The sequence below is a fragment of the Polyodon spathula genome, chromosome 37, assembly GCF_017654505.1.
Source record: "Polyodon spathula isolate WHYD16114869_AA chromosome 37, ASM1765450v1, whole genome shotgun sequence".
In the NCBI taxonomy this organism is placed as follows: Eukaryota; Metazoa; Chordata; class Actinopteri; order Acipenseriformes; family Polyodontidae; genus Polyodon; species Polyodon spathula.
Genome location: NC_054570.1, coordinates 3,196,015 through 3,217,042, shown reverse-complemented (window position 1 = coordinate 3,217,042; position 21,028 = coordinate 3,196,015). Strand labels below are relative to the sequence as shown.

The 21,028-nt window shown below is 46.5% G+C and overlaps 1 protein-coding gene across 1 annotated transcript; it reads right to left on the bottom strand.

Annotated features, from left to right (window-relative positions):
• Window positions 1–421: 421 nt before the first annotated feature.
• LOC121304181 (cyclic AMP-dependent transcription factor ATF-6 beta-like) lies at window positions 422–18,286 on the bottom strand. The gene is made up of 16 exons (XM_041235149.1): window positions 18,013–18,286; window positions 17,007–17,089; window positions 16,587–16,668; window positions 14,404–14,489; window positions 13,002–13,128; window positions 12,652–12,831; window positions 9,191–9,399; window positions 8,596–8,781; window positions 8,338–8,435; window positions 7,926–8,141; window positions 5,514–5,621; window positions 5,153–5,249; window positions 2,920–2,987; window positions 2,590–2,701; window positions 1,685–1,769; window positions 422–1,018 (listed from the first exon to the last, which is right to left on the bottom strand). Exons 1-16 carry the CDS (start codon window positions 18,083–18,085, stop codon window positions 786–788), a joined length of 2,043 nt encoding a protein of 680 aa, XP_041091083.1. The 5' UTR covers window positions 18,086–18,286; the 3' UTR covers window positions 422–785.
• Between the last annotated feature and the right edge of the window lie 2,742 nt (window positions 18,287–21,028).

The window sequence follows — 21,028 nt, the reverse complement described above, 5'->3', positions numbered from 1 at the left end:
GGAGGGGTCTGAGTGGGAGGGTACATATTTTTACATATAAAAAAAAAACAAAAAAAAAACACGCACACTTAAATACGAAACTTAGATATACAAATTACCAGTAATAATAATAATAGACAATTGATAGTCATTACAACAACAATAATAAGAAATTATAACTACATTTTAGAAATCACACTACAATCATGAAATAAGGCTGGTTTGAACTTATATATATATATATATATATATAGATCTCCCGAGGTCCCCCCAATACAATACAAATTTATATTTATTAGCACCTTTCATTGTGGACCACCACCACAAAGTGCTTTACAAAATAGGAGACTAGGGTGTGTGAACCATGCATCAGTTGCAAAGTCACTTACAACAACGTCTCACCCAAGAGACAGAGCACAGGGTCAGGGTCACACACAGGGAGTCAGTGGCTGAGCTGGGATTTGAACCGGGGTCCTCCTGGTTACAAGCCCGTTTCTCTAACCACTGGACCACACATGCCAATCCCACTCCTGCCTTGCCCCTCTTGGCATACCATAATGTGAGGGTGGGGCCATTCTAGTGCACGCCAGGATTATGAGCAGGCGCTGTTTAAATCTAAAATGAGTCACACAAACGCATTATGTAGCAAAGCACACAAACTGAAGGACTTATGAATGGGATTTTTATTTAAAAAAAAAATTCATTGGATAGAAAGAGGGTTACTTGTATCTGCCATCAAAGTGTATGGGTTAAATGACCTCATTTGTAAATGGTTTTAGGGAGTTTCCTCTGTCCTGCAGCCGGGTTCAGTCTCCGCCCCCTTGTGTGATGTAGAGGGCGGGGTCAGGCTGGGTGGGTGTGGCATGCTGGTTGCCCTGGTGACTGTGCAGGGAGGAGGCGGTGCCATTGTGGGTGCTGTGCTGCTCTCTCAGGGAAGGGGGCACTGTGGAGCTCTTTATCTGGATGATGCGTGTGTCCATCACCTCACAGTCTATCTGCATCATCACCTCGTACCCGTGAGAGGAGTTATACACAGTCTCTGAGAGAGAGAATAAAATAATGGGTTAATCTAAAACAAGAGTGCCCTCAGTCCTGAAGCTCATTGCACTGACCCACACTAACATCGCACACACACATACGCACGCACGCACACACCACAGCCTCCAATGAACCAGGAACATTAACACACACACATACACACACACACACACAAACACACACACACACACACACACACACACTACAGCCTGCAGAGCTAAATAAAACAAACAAGCCAACAAAGCAGAGGCAGAGAAAAAGCAAGAAGATACAGCAAGCTGAGACAGGAGAGTGAGGGAGAGAGGAGAGAGAAGCGAGGGGGGAGGAGATAGAGGGAGAGATGAGAGAGAAGTGAGGGGGAGGAGATAGAGGAAGAGATGAGAGAGAAGCGAGGGGGAGGAGGTAGAGGGAGAGATGAGAGAGAAGCGAGGGGGAGGAGGTAGAGGGAGAGATGAGAGAGAAGTGAGGGGGAGGAGATAGAGGAAGAGGGAGGGAGAGAGGAGAGGGAAGCGATTGGGGAGGAGATAGAGGGAGAGGGAGAGAGAGGAGGGTGGTACAGTAAGAATGTGGGAAAGAGAAGGTGAAGGGAGACAGGGAGAGAAAGGTAAAGAGATGGAAAGGCGAGAGAGAGAGACAAAGAAGGGCGAGGGGTGCGTTGGTTAGGTACCGTTGAGTGCCATGGCTGGCATGACGAGAGACATCTTGGGGCGCGAGGTCTTGTTGTGACTGATAGCGGGGAGCAGCAGGTGATCCTGGGGGGGGGACACGGCACAGGAATTAGAGACACACAGGACTGCCCTGCACCAGACTAACCTGCCCGTCCTTCACAGGGGACACTATAAACACATCTCCCCCTCTCACATTCGTGAAATGAATACAAATGTTAGGTTATTATCATAACTCTGGCTCCCAGAAATAGAAAAGTAACCATTACCGTAGGGGTACTTACCTCCTGGAGACCCGAATCCCGCCCCCCGAGGGCACAAAAGATCTCTATTTCTCCTTCAAGCCTGCTGCAATCACGAACACAGCGACCTTGAAGGTTAATGGTTACACTTCTATTTCAGGGACCAGGGTTATGATGATAACCTAATGTTCCCTTTCAAGTACGAAATGTAACCAAATGTGCGCCAAAGCCATCGCTAGGGCAAGACTGCAGAACGACTGGAATACTCTATTCCTCTGTTGTAAGGGTCGACTGAAAAACCACTCTTAACACTAGCTCCAGAACCAGGGTTTTGAGGATCCACGGCATTAAGTCTTTAGAACCTAGTAAAGGTATGGAGAGTAGCCCACAGGACATAGCTCTCCGGTCAGGTCAGCCTTTAAAGGAATAATGACTCTGAGATCTGCGAGCACAGTCCTTTTGTGCCCTCGGGGGCGGGTCATGACTGCATCACTGGCTCAGAGAGCAGCTTTGGCATGTCAATATCAGCTTTCAGGTCTTTAGGAGGTAAATACCCGTACGGTAATGGTTACATTTTGTCTCACCCTCCTGAATGACACCACATAGGTGTCCTGTCCTGTCCTCTCCTCCCTCCCTCTCCTCTGCCCCTACACCCTCACTCTCACCCTCCTGAAAGACACCACATAGAAGGTGTCCTCTCTGCGGTCGATGGCCTCCATGAAGTCCTGGTGCCTGGGCTGGAGTCCGGGGTAGAGCTCCAGCTGACTGGAGGAGACTCTGAGCAGAGAGAGGAGAAGGTGGGCAGAGAGAGAGGGAGTTTATATTAGTAAGCCAAAGCGACGACTCATATAGTCCTGATGCTCACTGTGGTGCACAGACCTTTAGAAATCATGGTCATACTATCCAGAGTCATCTCGTCTTATCTCTCAATTCTTCAACCTCCTCCTCCTCCTCCTCCTCCTCCTCCTCCTCCTCTCTCTCTCTCTCTCTCTCACCTGTCAAGCGTTCTCTGTGGATGTACTGGAAGGTATCTTGCCAGGTTAATCTTCCTCTGCTGGGCTTTCTGTAACACACAGCAAGATCAGTGACAGAGCTGAGCTGCATACAACAGAGCAGTGGTACAGTTCTGCAGTGCATAATGTACAGTGTTACAGTGTATAATGTACAGTGCTGCAGTGGTACAGTTCTGCAGTGTATAATGTACAGTGTTACAGTGTATAATGTACAGTGTTGCAGTGGTACAGTTCTGCAGTGTATAATGTACAGTGTTGCAGTGGTCCAGTTCTGCAGTGTTTAATGTACAGTGCTGCAGTGGTACAGTTCTGCAGTGTATAATGTTCAGTTCTGCAGTGTATAATGTACAGTGTTGCAGTGTATAATGTACAGTGTTGCAGTGGTACAGTTCTGCAGTGTATAATGTACAGTGTTGCAGTGGTACAGTTCTGCAGTGTATAATGTACAGTGCTGCAGTGGTACAGTTCTGCAGTGTATAATGTTCAGTTCTGCAGTGTATAATGTACAGTTCTGCAGTGTATAATGTACAGTGTTGCAGTGGTACAGTTCTGCAGTGTATAATGTACAGTGTTGCAGTGGTACAGTTCTGCAGTGTATAATGTACAGTGTTGCAGTGGTACAGTTCTGCAGTGTATAATGTACAGTGTTGCATTGTTGCAGTGGTACAGTTCTGCAGTGTATAATGTACAGTGTTGCAGTGGTACAGTTCTGCAGTGCATAATGTACAGTGTTGCACTGTTGCAGTGGTACAGTTCTGCAGTGTATAATGTACAGTGTTGCAGTGGTACAGTTCTGCAGTGCATAATGTACAGTGTTGCATTGTTGCAGTGGTACAGTTCTGCAGTGCATAATGTACAGTGTTGCAGTGTATAATGTACAGTGTTGCAGTGGTACAGTTCTGCAGTGTATAATGTACAGTGTTGCAGTGGTACAGTTCTGCAGTGTATAATGTACAGTGTTGCAGTGGTACAGTTCTGCAGTGTATAATGTACAGTGTTGCAGTGTATAATGTACAGTTCTGCAGTGTATAATGTACAGTGTTGCAGTGTATAATGTACAGTGCTGCAGTGGTACAGTTCTGCAGTGTATAATGTACAGTGTTGCAGTGGTACAGTTCTGCAGTGTATAATGTACAGTGTTGCAGTGGTACAGTTCTGCAGTGTATAATGTACAGTGTTGCAGTGGTACAGTTCTGCAGTGATAATGTACAGTGTTGCAGTGGTACAGTTCTGCAGTGTATAATGTTCAGTGTTGCAGTGGTACAGTTCTGCAGTGTATAATGTTCAGTTCTGCAGTGTATAATGTACAGTGTTGCAGTGGTACAGTTCTGCAGTGTATAATGTACAGTGTTGCAGTGTATAATGTACAGTGTTGCAGTGGTACAGTTCTGCAGTGTATAATGTACAGTGTTGCAGTGGTACAGTGCTGTAGTGTATAATGTACAGTGTTGCAGTGTATAATGTACAGTGCTGCAGTGTATGTGTGTAGTGGTATCAGTTCAGTGTCTGCAGTGTATTAATGTACAGTGTTTTGCAGTGTGGTAAGGTACAGTTCTGCAGTGTATAATGTACAGTGTTGCAGTGGTACAGTTCTGCAGTGTATAATGTAGTGTTGCAGTGTATAATGCTCAGTGCTGCAGTAGTACAGTTCTGCAGTGTATAATGTACAGTGTTGCAGTGGTACAGTTCTGCAGTGTATAATGTACAGTGTTGCAGTACAGTGCTGCAGTGTATAATGTACAGTGCTGCAGTGTATAATGTTCAGTGCTGCAGTGTATAATGTTCAGTGCTGCAGTGTATAATGTTCAGTGCTGCAGTGTATAATGTTCAGTGCTGCAGTGTATAATGTTCAGTGCTGCAGTGTATAATGTACAGTGTTGCAGTGGTACAGTTCTGCAGTGTATAATGTTCAGTGCTGCAGTGGTACAGTTCTGCAGTGTATAATGTTCAGTGCTGCAGTGTATAATGTACAGTGCTGCAGTGTATAATGTACAGTGTATAATGTACAGTGTTGCAGTGGTACAGTTCTGCAGTGTATAATGTTCAGTGCTGCAGTGTATAATGTTCAGTGCTGCAGTGTATAATGTTCAGTGCTGCAGTGTATAATGTTCAGTGCTGCAGTGTATAATGTTCAGTTCTGCAGTGTATAATGTTCAGTGCTGCAATGTATAATGTTCAGTGCTGCAGTGTATAATGTTCAGTGTTGAGGGGATACCTGAGCTATCTTGGCTTTCTTTGCCCTGGGGCTTTTTTCTCCTTTCTTGCGGTTGATCTGGTGCCTGTGGACCCAGCCCCTCAGCTCATCAGCCAGCCTGAACAAGAAGAAAAGGAGCGAAACTAGGGACGAGAGCAGAAACTGCGATCCTGGCCGATCCCAGCCCAGACACGGGCAGGGGGCATTCATCAACCAAACTGAAAATGCGTGCTCCCTTTGTGCAACTATTCAGAAACAATTACGGGACAGCAGAAAGATCTGAGTGACTTTAAAGGGGCACGACAACTAAGCTAATTCTGGATAATATCCAGGTAACTGTTTAATTACATCTGAGGGGAGGCAGGGAGACAGGGGGCTGTACCTAAGAGACTCTGTCCGGTTGAACTGCCGGCAATCTGTGGAGGTGAAGAGCCGGTCGATGTCTCTGAGAACAAGGTCCTTCACATCCGAGAACGCAGCCGTCACATTCCTGAGAGAAACAACGCAGAAAAGAAGGAAAGGGTAAACAGACACATAAACACACACACAAACAAACAAACAAGCAACAAGACGGAAATGAACACACAAACAAGAAAATGAACCTGCGCGCGCACGCACACACACAGAGGGGGTCCTCATAATCACGAACAGTCGCACAGCGCCTGAGAGGTTAAGAAGACTTATATAAAATCGAGAGTTTATCGGATTGTTTCCCAATGCAATCTGAAACATCTCGTCACGGAGTGACCCTAAAGCCCGTTTGCCCTGTTTTGAGTGAAAGGTGACTGCGGCAGAGATGTTTCTTTGATAGAAGCAGCTTAACTTAATTGAGGTTTGCCCACCGATGATGGCAATGAGAATGCAGAGATGGCAGCCCAGCTAACAACACTGAAGTTTTTGCAGGTATCAAGTATTGACCCTGGTCGCCCACACCTGTGATGTAAAACGCTGCGTGCACAGGCCTGTTGTGGCGTTCACTGAGCCAGGAGGAGAATTCGAATCGAGCTGATTTATTAGCGATGTGTGTCTTTATTAATCTCCTTTACATTGAATGCATTGCTATAAGGAAAATGATTTATATTTTAGCTGCGGAGAGTGATGTAGGATGTAGCTGTGGCCTCTTCAGCTTTTTGCATTTTATAAAAGCTAAGCAGATGATAACCATATTCGTATTACTGTATTGAAGAACTAATGCTGCTAAACCTGTAGAAGCACTGGACCGCCTAGACTGCTTATTACTTGGGATTTAGATCCCAAAACTCTTAGGTGAAACGTAGAAATAAAAGTCAATACCTGTCATACAGTAAGGGAAATAAGTCGCCAATGTAAGGTAAAAATGTCCCTCTCCTCCTTCTTACGTATTTCTTTGCAGATCCCCGTTTTAATCCATGCATATATTATTATTATATTGCAGGACATCTGAGTTAAATGATAGTTAACTTTCTTTGTCAACATGGGAATCTACTAGGGAACTCGCTTACTGTGACATCTATATTTCTGTTTTACAATGGAACATTTGCATGCAAACCATATCTTTCTTTATATAAATATAAAAGAAGGTCTAGTATACGTCAGATTTGAACCTATAATCTTCAGTTTATAAGCGGGTCGTGTTAGTCTCAGTGCTACTCGATTAGAAAACAAGCACTATTTTGAAAGATGAAGTCAGCCAGCTGAGATTCTACAGACTCTTAAATTGGAGATTTTGAAAACTCGGCTTGTGTTTTTTATATCTTTAAATGGCTGGGCACTTTTGATGACTTGCCGTTTTTTTCACATTTTCAGATACATTACACTGCGTCTATGAGAATGGGTTTTCTGTGTATGTACGAGTTTGGTGACACCGTGCAGAATGGTTACTCTGAACGGGAACTCTAACAAGCTTGTCACAGAAAACGCAGTTCAACAGATTCTCGCCCTCCCTCAGCCCACATTCCCTAAAACAAAGATAAGAGAGCGGCTGCTGATCGGAACTGCAGCCTTAACCCCCTCCTCACCACAAGAGATCAGTTTCTTCTAGTTTCCCCTCAGTAGCGCTGACGAAGGCACAAGCTAAAACGCTTGTATCTGTTTGTCCTTAGTTTCTTTGATTGTAGGGGCTGTATACACTGTGCTGCACCTGGGACAGAGTCTTTACGTGGGGTTAGTTGCTTTTCTATCATGTTGTCTCACTTCTGACTGAAACCTCACCACAGATTTAGAAAGGCAAGCATCAGCAGCTGCCTTTAACCCTTTGCATTCCATTTATTCACAGCTCGTCAGGCACGTCGAGTCCAATTTATTTTCTCACGCGCTGTTTATTTTACACATGCTGATTAAAATATATTTTTGTTCAGCGTAAAACAGGTTTAAACACCTGAGATTGTTACCTGTACAGTGGGGCTAATCAAGATTGTAGAAAAACCTGGAATGGGTGGAACTGCTATGCAACAGGAGTCTAATTTCCATCCCTGACAATAAATAAAAAAGTAAAGGAGAGACGCAAGCGCCTTCTTCGTCATCAGCGTGCTGAACGGGTTTTGGAATCTGTGATCAAGCGACTCTGCCCCGAGTTTTGCACCCATCAGGGATAATAGAGAAAGCACAAGACCACTCAGCTTGTTGGGGGCGGCTAGCAAACCACAGTGAAGACTCCCACACGAACGAACAAGGACCTGGAATGCAGTCAAGCGCCCCCACCCAGAGCTTCAATAACTGCCAAAGAATGTTCTTAGCAAGTTTCATGGGTCAAGTGGTTCTCTAGATATGTGCAAAGCTGAAAAGAGCTGATAATAATCTCACAGAGATAGAATACCTGAACAATGCTTGTTTACCAGCTCTCTCGCTCTCCTCCTCCCCTTCAACCACCCCCCTCTTTTCCTCCTCCTCCTCCTGCAATGTGATCGCTCGCTCCCTCTCTCTTTCCTTCTCTCGCTCCACTTCCTGTCTCTGCTGGAACTCCAACAGGTGTCTTCCTGCAGGAGGCACCGCCCCTTCCTGTCTCGCCGGCTTCAACTTCCTGTCCGTGATACTGTGTGGGTAAGATCAGGGAAAAAAAGATAATTAAAAAAATAAAACAAAAAACACCTACATGACTATAAAGCCCTGTATAGAACTACATCAGCTATCCAGCATGGTGTCTATAGAGTTGCAATCTAGTGCGCTGGCATTGCTGGTCAGAGCCTCGCTGTACTGTACTGCGCGGTTCTGTTCAGTTCTGTACTCACCTGATGGGTCCAAAGCTAAACGCAATGAAGAGCAGCAAGGCCATCACACACACAACCTTCCTGCTGCCAGCGGAGCCAAACCGGACCGGATCAGAACCCTGCAGAGAGAGAGAGAGAGAGAGAGAGAGAGAGATAGATAGAGAGAGAGAGAGAGAGACACAGGATTACAAACATCATGCACAGAGAAAGAGAGAGAGAGTCAGAATCCACACACCGAGAGACAGACACACACACACACACAGTCTCCCAGCCCCTCACCTCTGTGATGAAGGAGTCCAGTCTCTTCCTGAGCGCTGTGTTCTCTCTCCTCAGCCTCTCGTTCTCACACAGCACCTCCTGCAGTTTGGTCTCCAGACCCTGCAGGTATTCCTTCTTCTTCTTGCGGGACTGGCAGGCGCTCTCGCGGTTCTTTATCATGCGCTGTTGCCTTCTCAACACCTTCACCTGAGAGAGAGACAGAGAAATAATGCATCCCCTCAGTTTAGTTTTAGTGCGGAGATACAATAAGGGATTGTACTTTCATAAAAAACTACAATAGATGCATAGTCAATATAATGTAAATTATTATTATTATTATTATTATTATTATTATTATTATTATTAGTATTATTATTATCTCAAACTGTGACCTGGGTTTTCAGACATTAATCACTTCACCTCTGAATCAGTTTTGAATCTGACGTGTCTGGTCTACACTGACACCTAGTGGACAGAAACAGAACTGACCCCTTCAGGTTAAGAACTGCCTGTCTTCTCACTAAACTAGACCGTCTCTTATGGTACCAGACTACCATCTCTAATACAAAATGAATGAATGTGCAGGTGAGTGTATTCTAGCCCACTGTAAACTCACGTCAATGTCGAAGCTGCTGGTCCCAGTATGACAGGGTGCTGGTACAATGGATTTGCTGGTTACTGGTTTGCTGGCAGCGCTGTTGAAGGGGGCGGTACTGGGACCAGTGGCTCCAGTGACTGGCGATGTGGGCTCCATTTTAATCAAACTGGGAACTGGGCCAAGACGCAGCAGGTCTGACTGGGACAGAACCACTGGGGGAATGGAGACTGGAGGAGAGGGAGAGGGAGAGAGAGAGAGAGAGAGAGAGAGAGGGAGAGAGAGAGAGAGATTTAAAATCCCTTTATTTTATCATTATAAATATAAACTAAAGCTACAATATTTTTAAAAAAAGTTAAAATAATTAAACATACAAGTACAAGAACAAAACTATTACAGACCAATAAACCCTCTGTAAAACCAGCACTGCATTAGTTCATTCAGATCCCTGTCACTTTACAGTCTTTCTAGAGCTTTCATATAAACACAGGAGCTCCCCCTTCTCGCTCACACACACACACACCCTCCCCAATACACCACGACTCCCCCTCCTCACACACACCCTCCCCAATACACCACGACTCCCCCTCCTCACACACACACACACCCTCCCCAATACACCATGACTCCCCCTCCTCACTCACACACACCCTCCCCAATACACCACGCCTCCCCCTCCTCACTCACACACACCCTCCCCAATACACCACGACTCCCCCTCCTCACTCACACACACACACCCTCCCCAATACACCACGACTCCCCCTCCTCACACACCTCCACCCTCCTCACTCACACAGCACACACACACGACCTCCCCCTCCTCACACACACACACACACACACACACACACACACACACACACACACACACACACCCTCCCCAATACACCACGACTCCCCCTCCTCACTCACACACACCCTCCCCAATACACCACGACTCCCCCTCCTCACACACACCCTCCCCAATACACCACGACTCCCCCTCCTCACTCACACACACACACCCTCCCCAATACACCACGACTCCCCCTCCTCACTCACACACACACCCTCCCCAATACACCACGACTCCCCCTCCTCACTCACACACACACACCCTCCCCAATACACCACGACTCCCACTCCTCACACACACACACACCCTCCCACAGCACACACACACTCCACACACCCTCACACACACACACACACACACACACACACACACACACACACACACACACACACACACACACCCTCCCCAATACACCACGACTCCCCCTCCTCACTCACACACACACCCTCCCCAATACACCACGACTCCCCCTCCTCACTCACACACACACACCCTCCCCAATACACCACGACTCCCCCTCCTCACTCACACACACACCCTCCCCAATACACCACGACTCCCCCTCCTCACTCACACACACACCCTCCCCAATACACCACACTCCCCCTCCTCACTCACACACACACCCTCCCCAATACACCATGACTCCCCCTCCTCACCCATCCACACACACACACCCTCCCCAACACACCACGACTCCCCCTCCTCACTCACACACACACCCTCCCCAATACACCACGACTCCCCCTCCTCACTCACACACACACACCCTCCCCAATACACCACGACTCCCCCTCCTCACTCACACACACACCCTCCCCAATACACCACGACTCCCCCTCCTCACACACACACACACACCCTCCCCAATACACCACGACTCCCCCTCCTCACTCACACACACACACACCCTCCCCAATACACCACGACTCCCCCTCCTCCTCACACACATGGGAGAGGTGTTATGTGGGTGGAGGGGAGGAGTGTGTGTCCCCTTGGAGGGGTTATGTGGTGTCCTGACTACAGGGGGAGGAAGTGAGTGTGGTTGTGTGGTGAGGGTCACACCCCTCCCCAGGTGGACCAGTGACTGTGGTGTGTCACATCACACACACATGTGGGGGGAGGAGTGACTGTGTGTCACTCACACATGTGTAAGTGCCCAATGGGAGGGGTAGCTTCCCCCCTTGTCAACAGGTCCCCTGACCACATGAGGAGGAGGAGTGTTGGTGTGGGAGGGGTCCCCAGTACACCACGACTCCCCCTCCTCACTCACACACACACACCCTCCCCAGTACACCACGACTCCCCCTCCTCACTCACACACACACCCTCCCCAATACACCACGACTCCCCCTCCTCACTCACACACACACCCTCCCCAATACACCACGACTCCCCCTCCTCACTCACCCACACACACACCCTCCCCAATACACCACGACTCCCCCTCCTCACTCACACACACACCCTCCCCAATACACCACGACTCCCCCTCCTCACTCACACACACACCCTCCCCAATACACCACGACTCCCCCTCCTCACTCACACACACACCCTCCCCAATACACCACGACTCCCCCTCCTCACTCACACACACACCCTCCCCAATACACCACGACTCCCCCTCCTCACACACACACACACACCCTCCCCAATACACCACGACTCCCCCTCACTCACACACACACCCTCCCCAATACACCACGACTCCCCCTCCTCACTCACACACACACCCTCCCCAATACACCACACTCCCCCTCCTCACTCACACACACACACCCTCCCCAATACACCACGACTCCCCCTCCTCACACACACACACACCCTCCCCAATACACCACGACTCCCCCTCCTCACTCACACACACACACCCTCCCCAATACACCACGACTCCCCCTCCTCACTCACACACACACACACCCTCCCCAATACACCACGACTCCCCCTCCTCACTCACACACACACACCCTCCCCAATACACCACGACTCCCCCTCCTCACTCACACACACACACCCTCCCCAATACACCACGACTCCCCCTCCTCACTCACACACACACCCTCCCCAATACACCACGACTCCCCCTCCTCACTCACACACACACCCTCCCCAATACACCACGACTCCCCCTCCTCACTCACACACACACACCCTCCCCAATACACCACGACTCCCCCTCACACACACACACACACCCTCCCCAATACACCACGACTCCCCCTCCTCACTCACACACACACACCCTCCCCAATACACCACGACTCCCCCTCCTCACTCACACACACACCCTCCCCAATACACCACGACTCCCCCTCCTCACTCACACACACACACCCTCCCCAGTACACCACGACTCCCCCTCCTCACTCAGATATATGGAAAAAATGTGAAGTGTGACAGAACTAGACAGCCCCCCCCCCCCCCCCCCCCCCCCATAGCAAGGGTCATCACAATCAGATTTGGACATACGATTCTGCAATTGTGACATCAGCACACATCCAACAAATCTCTTTGAAACATTATGGGATGAATGAGTAGGATTAGTCAGGTTTTTCTACTTTGCAGGGTCTTGTTTCAGACCCACATAGACCAACGCACACACAGAGACACACACACTGTCTCCATTTCCCTCTCCCAGTACCTGGCAGTGTCTGTTCGATGTTCTGTACTGGTTGCAGGATGATGGTTTTGGCCGGGCTGCTGGTCTGTGCTACTGGGATGGCGGTCACACACACTGGTTTGGGCTGGATCGCCGGCTTGCTGCTCAGGATCGTGTTGGCTTTCCGAAAGCTTGTGGAATGAAGAGGCGCTTTGGTATCCCCTGGTAAAAACACAGCACAGTGTAGTAAAGCACAGAGAAGATAATGAACCAGCCCCCTTCTCAAAGCTCAGAGAAGATAATGAACCAGCCCCCTTCTCAAAGTGTACTGCTTTGGTATCCCTCTCCCCTCACCTCTCTCCACCCTCCCTTCTCTTCTCTCCCCCTCTCACCTGTGGTAGTCGGGATGCTGATCTGCACGGTGTTGAGGGGGGGTGTCAGGATGTCTCCAAACATGTAGGGGGGCGTGGGGGGGTTCTCAACCTTCACCCCATCAACTGTCCCGTTAGAGACCACACCCTGAGAAAAAAGCTGGAGATTATAACCCTGCTGTTATGAAGACATTCCTCAAAATAACTGCCACGGAAGGGTGACTTTTCTTGTACGATTCCAGCAATCGAACCTGACCCAGAGAATCACAGAATGCAGCTACGTACCGAGTAAGCAGCAACATCTCAAAGCACAGAGTCTTCATCACCTGAACCCACCTTCACTCCATGGCTTGAAACTCACACTGGCTGTGCTGCACGCAGTCCCGGGTCTCAATGAAGTAGATTATAGAAAATGATCAGGAGCCAGGACTGTCCCCCTGCATAAGCTGTATTAGTAATGCTATAGACACAGGGGAGACCGATTCCTCTTGTGATGAGATTCAGCTCATTCACAGCAGGAGGCTGACTGTTCAATCCTGCATCTACCTGGTCATCTATATACCTGAATAAGGGGTTCTGAACCCAGGACTGGGTACAGGAGGGCTCCTGTGAGTGTCCAGCAGTGGTAATCTTATCTGTGTATGTTGGAAAACATGAAACAAGAACTGTGTAACAGTTTGCTATGCATGCGGACTGGCATAGCTACACTGGTGTTTTTTTCACTAGACTACACACACAGACAGACAGACAGACAGACACACACACTAAATTAAATACATATGGTACATAGTAAGAGAATAACGTGTTGTCCTTTTGCTATTGATTAAGTGTCAGAGAAAGAGGAGGTGGACCATCTCTATTTACTCACCATCCTTTTTCATGTTACATCAGTGTGTGAGCAGGAGTTATAGAATAGTTAGCATGCTGCACTGCTCTCGGTAGAGGAGAGGGAGGGAGGAATGGAGAACAGCAAGTGATTTACCTGCTGGTAGAGGAGAGGGAGGGAGGGAGGAATGGAGAACAGCGAGTGATTTACCTGCTGGTAGAGGAGAGGGAGGGAGGGAGGAATGGAGAACAGCGAGTGATTTTGCTGGACGAGCACCTGCTGGTAGAGGGGAGGGAGGGAGGGAGGAAGGGAGAACAGGAGTGATTTACCTGCTGGTAGAGGAGAGGGAGGGAGGGAGGAATGGAGAACAGCGAGTGATTTACCTGCTGGTAGAGGAGGGAGGGAGGGAGGAATGGAGAACAGCGAGTGATTTACCTGCTGGTAGAGGAGAGGGAGGGAGGGAGGAATGGAGAACAGCGAGTGATTTACCTGCTGGTAGAGGAGATGGAGGGAGGGAGGGGGAGGGAGGGAGGGAGGGAGGGAAGGAGTGATTTACCTGCTGGCAGAGGAGAGGAAGGAAGGGAGGGAGTATTTTACCTGCTGGCAGAGGAGTGTGTCTGTGTTGGAGGACAGAGAGTGATTTACCTGCTGGTAGAGGAGATGGAGGGAGGGAGGGAGGGAAGGAGTGATTTACCTGCTGGCAGAGGAGAGGGAGGGAGGGAGAAATGGAGAAGAGCAAGTGTTTTACCTGCTGGCAGAGGAGAGGGAGGGAGAAATGGAGAAGAGCGAGTGATTTACCTGCTGGTAGAGGAGATGGAGGGAGGGAGGGAGGGAGGGAGGGAAGGAGTGATTTACCTGCTGGCAGAGGAGAGGAAGGAAGGGAGGGAGTATTTTACCTGCTGGCAGAGGAGTGTGTCTGTGTTGGAGGACAGAGAGGAGGCTGAGCAGTGGTAGAGGAGATGGAGGGAGGGAGGGAGGGAAGGAGTGATTTACCTGCTAATAGATATAGGGATATATATATATATGGAGAAGAGCAAGTATTTTACCTGCTGGCAGACACACAGGGAGGGAGAAATGGAGAAGAGCTCTCAGATATAATGTCCCCCAGGAGATGGAGGGAGGGAGGGAGGGAGGGAGGGAAGGAGATTTACCCAGAGCTAGAGAGAGGAAGGACAGGGAGGGAGGCAGCCCTGGGCAGACTTACAGGCAAGCCCGCAGGCACCCGGCCAGACTGCAGGGGAGCTGGTGCACAGTGAGCTGAGGACACCCTGGCCAACCTAGTGCCAGTAGGTCCAGCCCCAGAATACAGCAGCCCTGGATATCTGCCATTGAGAACTTGTGTTCAACTAAGAGGCGATTTCGTCTTCACTCTGACCTCCGCCACCCTCTCCGATTCTCTCTCATCTTATATTACAGACGCTGTGGATTTCTCTGTGTTATTACTGTAGGATTCTCTCTCAGATTATATGACAGACGCTGTGGATTTCTCTGTGTTATTACTGTAGGATTCTCTCTCAGATTATATGACAGACGCTGTGGATTTCTCTGTGTTATTACTGTAGGATTCTCTCTCAGATTATATGACAGACGCTGTGGATTTCTCTGTGTTATTACTGTAGGATTCTCTCTCAGATTATATGACAGACGCTGTGGATTTCTCTGTGTTATTACTGTAGGATTCTCTCTCAGATTATATTACAGACGCTGTGGATTTCTCTGTGTTATTACTGTAGGATTCTCTCTCAGATTATATGACAGACGCTGTGGATTTCTCTGTGTTATTACTGTAGGATTCTCTCTCAGATTATATGACAGACGCTGTGGATTTCTCTGTGTTATTACTGTAGGATTCTCTCTCAGATTATATGACAGACGCTGTGGATTTCTCTGTGTTATTACTGTAGGATTCTCTCTCAGATTATATGACAGACGCTGTGGATTTCTCTGTGTTATTACTGTAGGATTCTCTCTCAGATTATATTACAGACGCTGTGGATTTCTCTGTGTTATTACTGTAGGATTCTCTCTCAGATTATATTACAGACGCTGTGGATTTCTCTGTGTTATTACTGTAGGATTCTCTCTCAGATTATATGACAGACGCTGTGGATTTCTCTGTGTTATTACTGTAGGATTCTCTCTCAGATTATATTTAGGCTTGCTACTATTTGATTTTTATTTTTTTGCCAAAACAACGATTAATATTGACGTTTATTTTAGGAAGAATTTACAGAATGGGTGAAATCGACCTTTATGCTTAAAAAAATAAGGCTTGCTATGAGATTGAGAAACATCTCATTTAATGAAACCCCTTTAATCATATTCAACATGCACCAAAAATATGGTTACCAGCATTATAACTGAAATAACGTTTGGTCACAGCGGTGCTATACCTTGTATAGATAAAATTTAAAAATGTTCTCAAATAAACCATAGCGAACACAACCTATAAAAGTGTATTACACCAGTTTCTATAGCATACATTCCCCAAGTAAAAATAATCTGCACAGGACAAAACATAGACAGCTGAACAGAGCTAACAAGGTATTGTGCACAATACTCATTAAGTGTTTTCCTCTTGCGCCCCATTTTCAAATCAAATAGCAGCTGTCGCTGTATACCTATAGCAAAAGCCTACCTACACCTCAACCCTCAATTAGTGATACACAGTCAATTTTTATTGCCAAGAAAAAATATTTAAAACCCTCTCAAAAACAATGCGTGCTTCCTTCTAAACCGCTAGGTGTCAGGTGTCTACTGACAGGTCTGGGCTGGCTTACCTGTCAGTATGTCTTCGTTTGCTTGTTTCCACGGAGACCGCACGTTTCCTGGGTCCAGCGTCAAGACCAGATCATTATCAAACTGAGAACCAGGAAACAAGCAAAACTGAGCGTTTATAATGGAGACAGAAAGATGGAAATCGCTGGGCTGCAGTGTGGGAAGCAGTGGGTTTGAGGAGCTCAGTGGTTAGAGAAATCGCTGGGCTGCAGTGTGGAAGGCAGTGGGTTTGAGGAGCTCAGTGGTTAGAGAAATCGCTGGGCTGCAGTGTGGAAGGCAGTGGGTTTGAGGAGCTCAGTGGTTAGAGAAATCGCTGGGCTGCAGTGTGGAAGGCAGTGGGTTTGAGGAGCTCAGTGGTTAGAGAAATCGCTGGGCTGCAGTGTGGAAGGCAGTGGGTTTGAGGAGCTGGGCTGTATGTTTACCATTGAGTCGTAGTGCAGTCTCTGTAGACAGTCAGCAGGCTCCTCTCCTTCCTCCATACTCTCACAGTTATACAGACAGGCATCTGAGAGAGAGAGAGAGAGAGAGAGAGAGAGAGAGAGAGAGAGAGAGAGAGAGATTTTCAGTACTGTGACTTCTGTGAAAGAGAGGCTATTTTAACACACAGCCTGCTAACTGCAAACACACTTCCTACTTGAGCTATCTCTACACACACAACACACAGTGACACACACACAACCACTGTGACCTCTCAATGATGGAGTGGATGATACCCTGTATGCTACTCTATATGCATTGCATTGTATTGTATTATGAAGGAAGCACCTGCCAACTGAGCGCCCCCAACCACCAGACCCTGTCCCAACATAACTGAGACTGCTGCTTTCATGATCTCCACCCGTCACTTTTTAAAAGCCACTCGCAGTACAGCTGAATTGAAACGACAAAAGAGACTTAAACAAAATAAGAAACATCACTTTGCCTCAGTTGTTAATTTCAACATGACCCGAATAGTGTAATAGTGTAATGCCTGGTATATTAGCCGGCCTGTGATATCAATACGAAATCACACGCGTGTGAGGGAGGAAATTAAAAAAGAAAACTATGCGCGAATATTATGACCAACTAGAGCGTTATCTACAATTAGGTTTTATTTTATTTGATTGTATTAACATATACTGCTGTATAACTTGGTGTATATCTGTTAAGCGTGTCTGTGTAAACTATGTATTAGTTTATGACTCTGATCTGTTTAGACATGGTCAGATTTGCTGGTTTTCACAAGTCAGACTTTATTTTTTTGCAGAACGAATGACAATTACGAATCTGAATCATGTCAATTTTACATTATTGCCGTTTCTTGCAATAGCAGCCTCAGATGCATTCGATAATAACGAAGACCACACTATAAACGCAACTTAAGAAACCAATTCAATTTCAAACACGCACATTTACACGAATATGAATTTATTAAACCTGGAGTCTCACCCCAGTCTTCGCTTGTCAGAAGATTATCAGCAAAAAAGCGGCTGTCGAGTTCAGAAAGCAACTCGGTCCCCATCGCCGCGAATAAAGAGCTTTACAATATAATATAAATAAAAAAAAAAATAAAAATAAACCTGAATAAACCGCGATGAAACCGCCTGGCTAGATACAGATATAACTCGTTATTCATAAAAAAAAGTAATCTTAGATATAAAGCTATTTCTATTATATATTTTGTTAAGATGCAAATATAAATATCACCATGTTTCGCTTCACGCTGATACAAGGAAACATTACAGCAACTGTAACCCGCCCCTTCACAACAAAACCCCGCCTTTTTCCAATATCTAACCAATCAGACGCCTGATTTCTGGTTGGCACTCGAGAACAGCCAATCCTCAGAGGGCTAGTTTCTCGGGCGCAGTTTAAAGAGCAATACGAGAGAGGGCGTGGCTAATTACGCACCCCTGTCAGATACGCGGTCTCAGGAAGCCCGTTAGTCCAATCAGGAGGGTGATGTTCCTTGAGTGACACGACCACAGGCAAATCGAATCTTGAGAATTCCGATTTTCCCTTCCGATTGTTTTTGGAGCGTTCCAGTGGAATGATAGATTCTAGAGATCGAACTGGGTTTTGTTTTTCTGTGATTGTCTTTATTGCTTTTATTCGAGCTTTCAGTTTTGTTTGAAAATAAATGTCATGTAATAGTGACATATAACCCTAAATTCAATACATCCTTAAAAACCCCGAGTTTAGAACTACGAACACAAAGCTTGTTTGCTACGAATTGATCGCGCTTTAAAAGGCGCACCTGCAGGAGGATGAAGGCATTAAAACCGCTTGTCTTGAATTATTACAGCTGTAATTCTCACATTAAAACGAACCTTCGAACAGATTTAAAAACACAGCCGTGTATTCACTCATCTGAACACACCTATTAATATAGACCCAACCCTGGGATTTTAAATACTTGTATTGCTCAAAATACATCACTAACATTAACTGTAGTGAAGGCATCGGATATGCACATTGTGACCACGGTATACAGTAGTTAACCAAATAAAAAAATACGACCATTTTTGTAAGCCCAAAAAGACATACATGGCAAAACTGTTTATTCAGAAACAAAACTCTCTCTGTTTGAATTATTTCTTAGCTCAACTGAGGTGAATGCACGCAGAAGCACACTCCAGAGTGTTCAAAGTCCGAACGGCTAGGGGTGTCGTTGTTACAACCCTATCTGAACACCCTGGAGTGTTACTGCGCTATTAAAATGCACCCCCTCCACCCCTGCCAGAGTGGACTGGTCCAATCCATCAGGCAGAGTGGGTCTGAAAGTTCTGCGCTGTGTTGCTATGGTGACACTTCTGCACAGGCCGGAACACTCGTTAGCCGAAGAGACTGCTCCCTGTATTCTTGCCATTAACACATTCTTGTAATTTATCTGGGCATTTCAACATTTGTCAAAGTAAAGATGCCCTTGTCATCATGTCAATAGCAGATCGGGTCTTGTTTTTCTGAGCAATAGCAATATGGTTACAAAATATGAGTATTCAGTGAAAATATCATAGCTCTCTTTTGAAACAAGACTTGAAAACCGATCAATATTCATTTTTACATTTTGGTCAGCTCCAGCAACCTCAACTCATAACCAATTACTTCGCAAGCGTGCCTTATATCAATATTTAAAGATGGGAAATATATTCAAACCAACTAAAGGGACACAGAAATGAAACAGCTGACCAATACTTAAAATAAAGAAACATTAAACCCACACCTGCTCAAAACATTTAAATATAAATCTGTAGATTTTGCACAGCATAGAAAAAAAATAACTTGTGCGTTTTCTTCTTGAATCCTTTTTTTTTTTTTTTTTGGTTTGTTTGGTTAAATGTTACCTTCAAGTTTATTAAAAAAATATATAGATAAAAGGATCATGGAAAATCTTCTAAATTAAATAAATGCCAAGTGCCGCGTCGGCAATGTAAAATCAGTGGGATTCGGTGCCACCTTCTCCCTGAATCTTGCAGTGCTTCGGGGTCTGGCTGAAGCCACAGCTGCAGGATAACAAAGTCACGACGGCTATGAGGGACGGTGCTGGGTTCCTTTCCTTTCCTGCCGCTGCAGAACCCCCAGCACTGGGTATGAAGTGTGTGGTACTGATCCTGCCGGGACTGCTTCACTGGCATCATCTGAAATAATAACAACCCTGCGTAAATATTATTAGCAACACACCCCCTACCAAGCACAAAAGCACCACATAGGACAGGAGCAAGCCTAGACAGAGCTCGTGCACACACTAATGAAATAATAACTGTTTAACAGGTAGCCCTCTTAATGGTACATCAAGAAATACAGTTGGCTGTGTGGTCCAGTGGTTAAAGAAACAGGTTTGTAACCAGGAGGTTCAAATCCCAGCTCAGCCACTGACTTATTGTGTGACCCAAGTCACTGAACCTCCTTGTTCTGCGTCTCTGGGGTGAGATGTTGTTGTAAGTGACTCTGCAGCTGATGCATGGTTCACACACCCTAGTCTCATATCTTGTAAAGCACTTTGTGATGGTGGTCCGCTATGAAAGGCACTATATATATAATAATATATCCAATTCTCTGAACTAGAAAAATGTACAATCCAATTGTTAATGATCCACATATTAAAGATTACAATATAATATATACAATATATATATATTTTTTTTTAATAATAAATACATTTACAACACATAGCACATAGGGAGACAGTCTACAGGGTGAATGTTTTGTAACCACTGGGTGTGGCTCAGGGGACAGGAGCAGGGGCTCCTCCCTAGCTCATCAAGCCAAGCTATCATTTAACCTCACTACTGTCTGCGCATAATTCCTATTTCAAGGCCCAGGGCTTACTCCTCACAGCCCTTGCTCCTGTCTCGTGTCACCAATGCTTTCACTTTTAATTGGACTTAGAATCGCTGGAGTTAACAGACTCGCTGGAGTTACTGGGGTCAGAGGATTCACTGCCGTGTCTCTGCAAATTTACTTT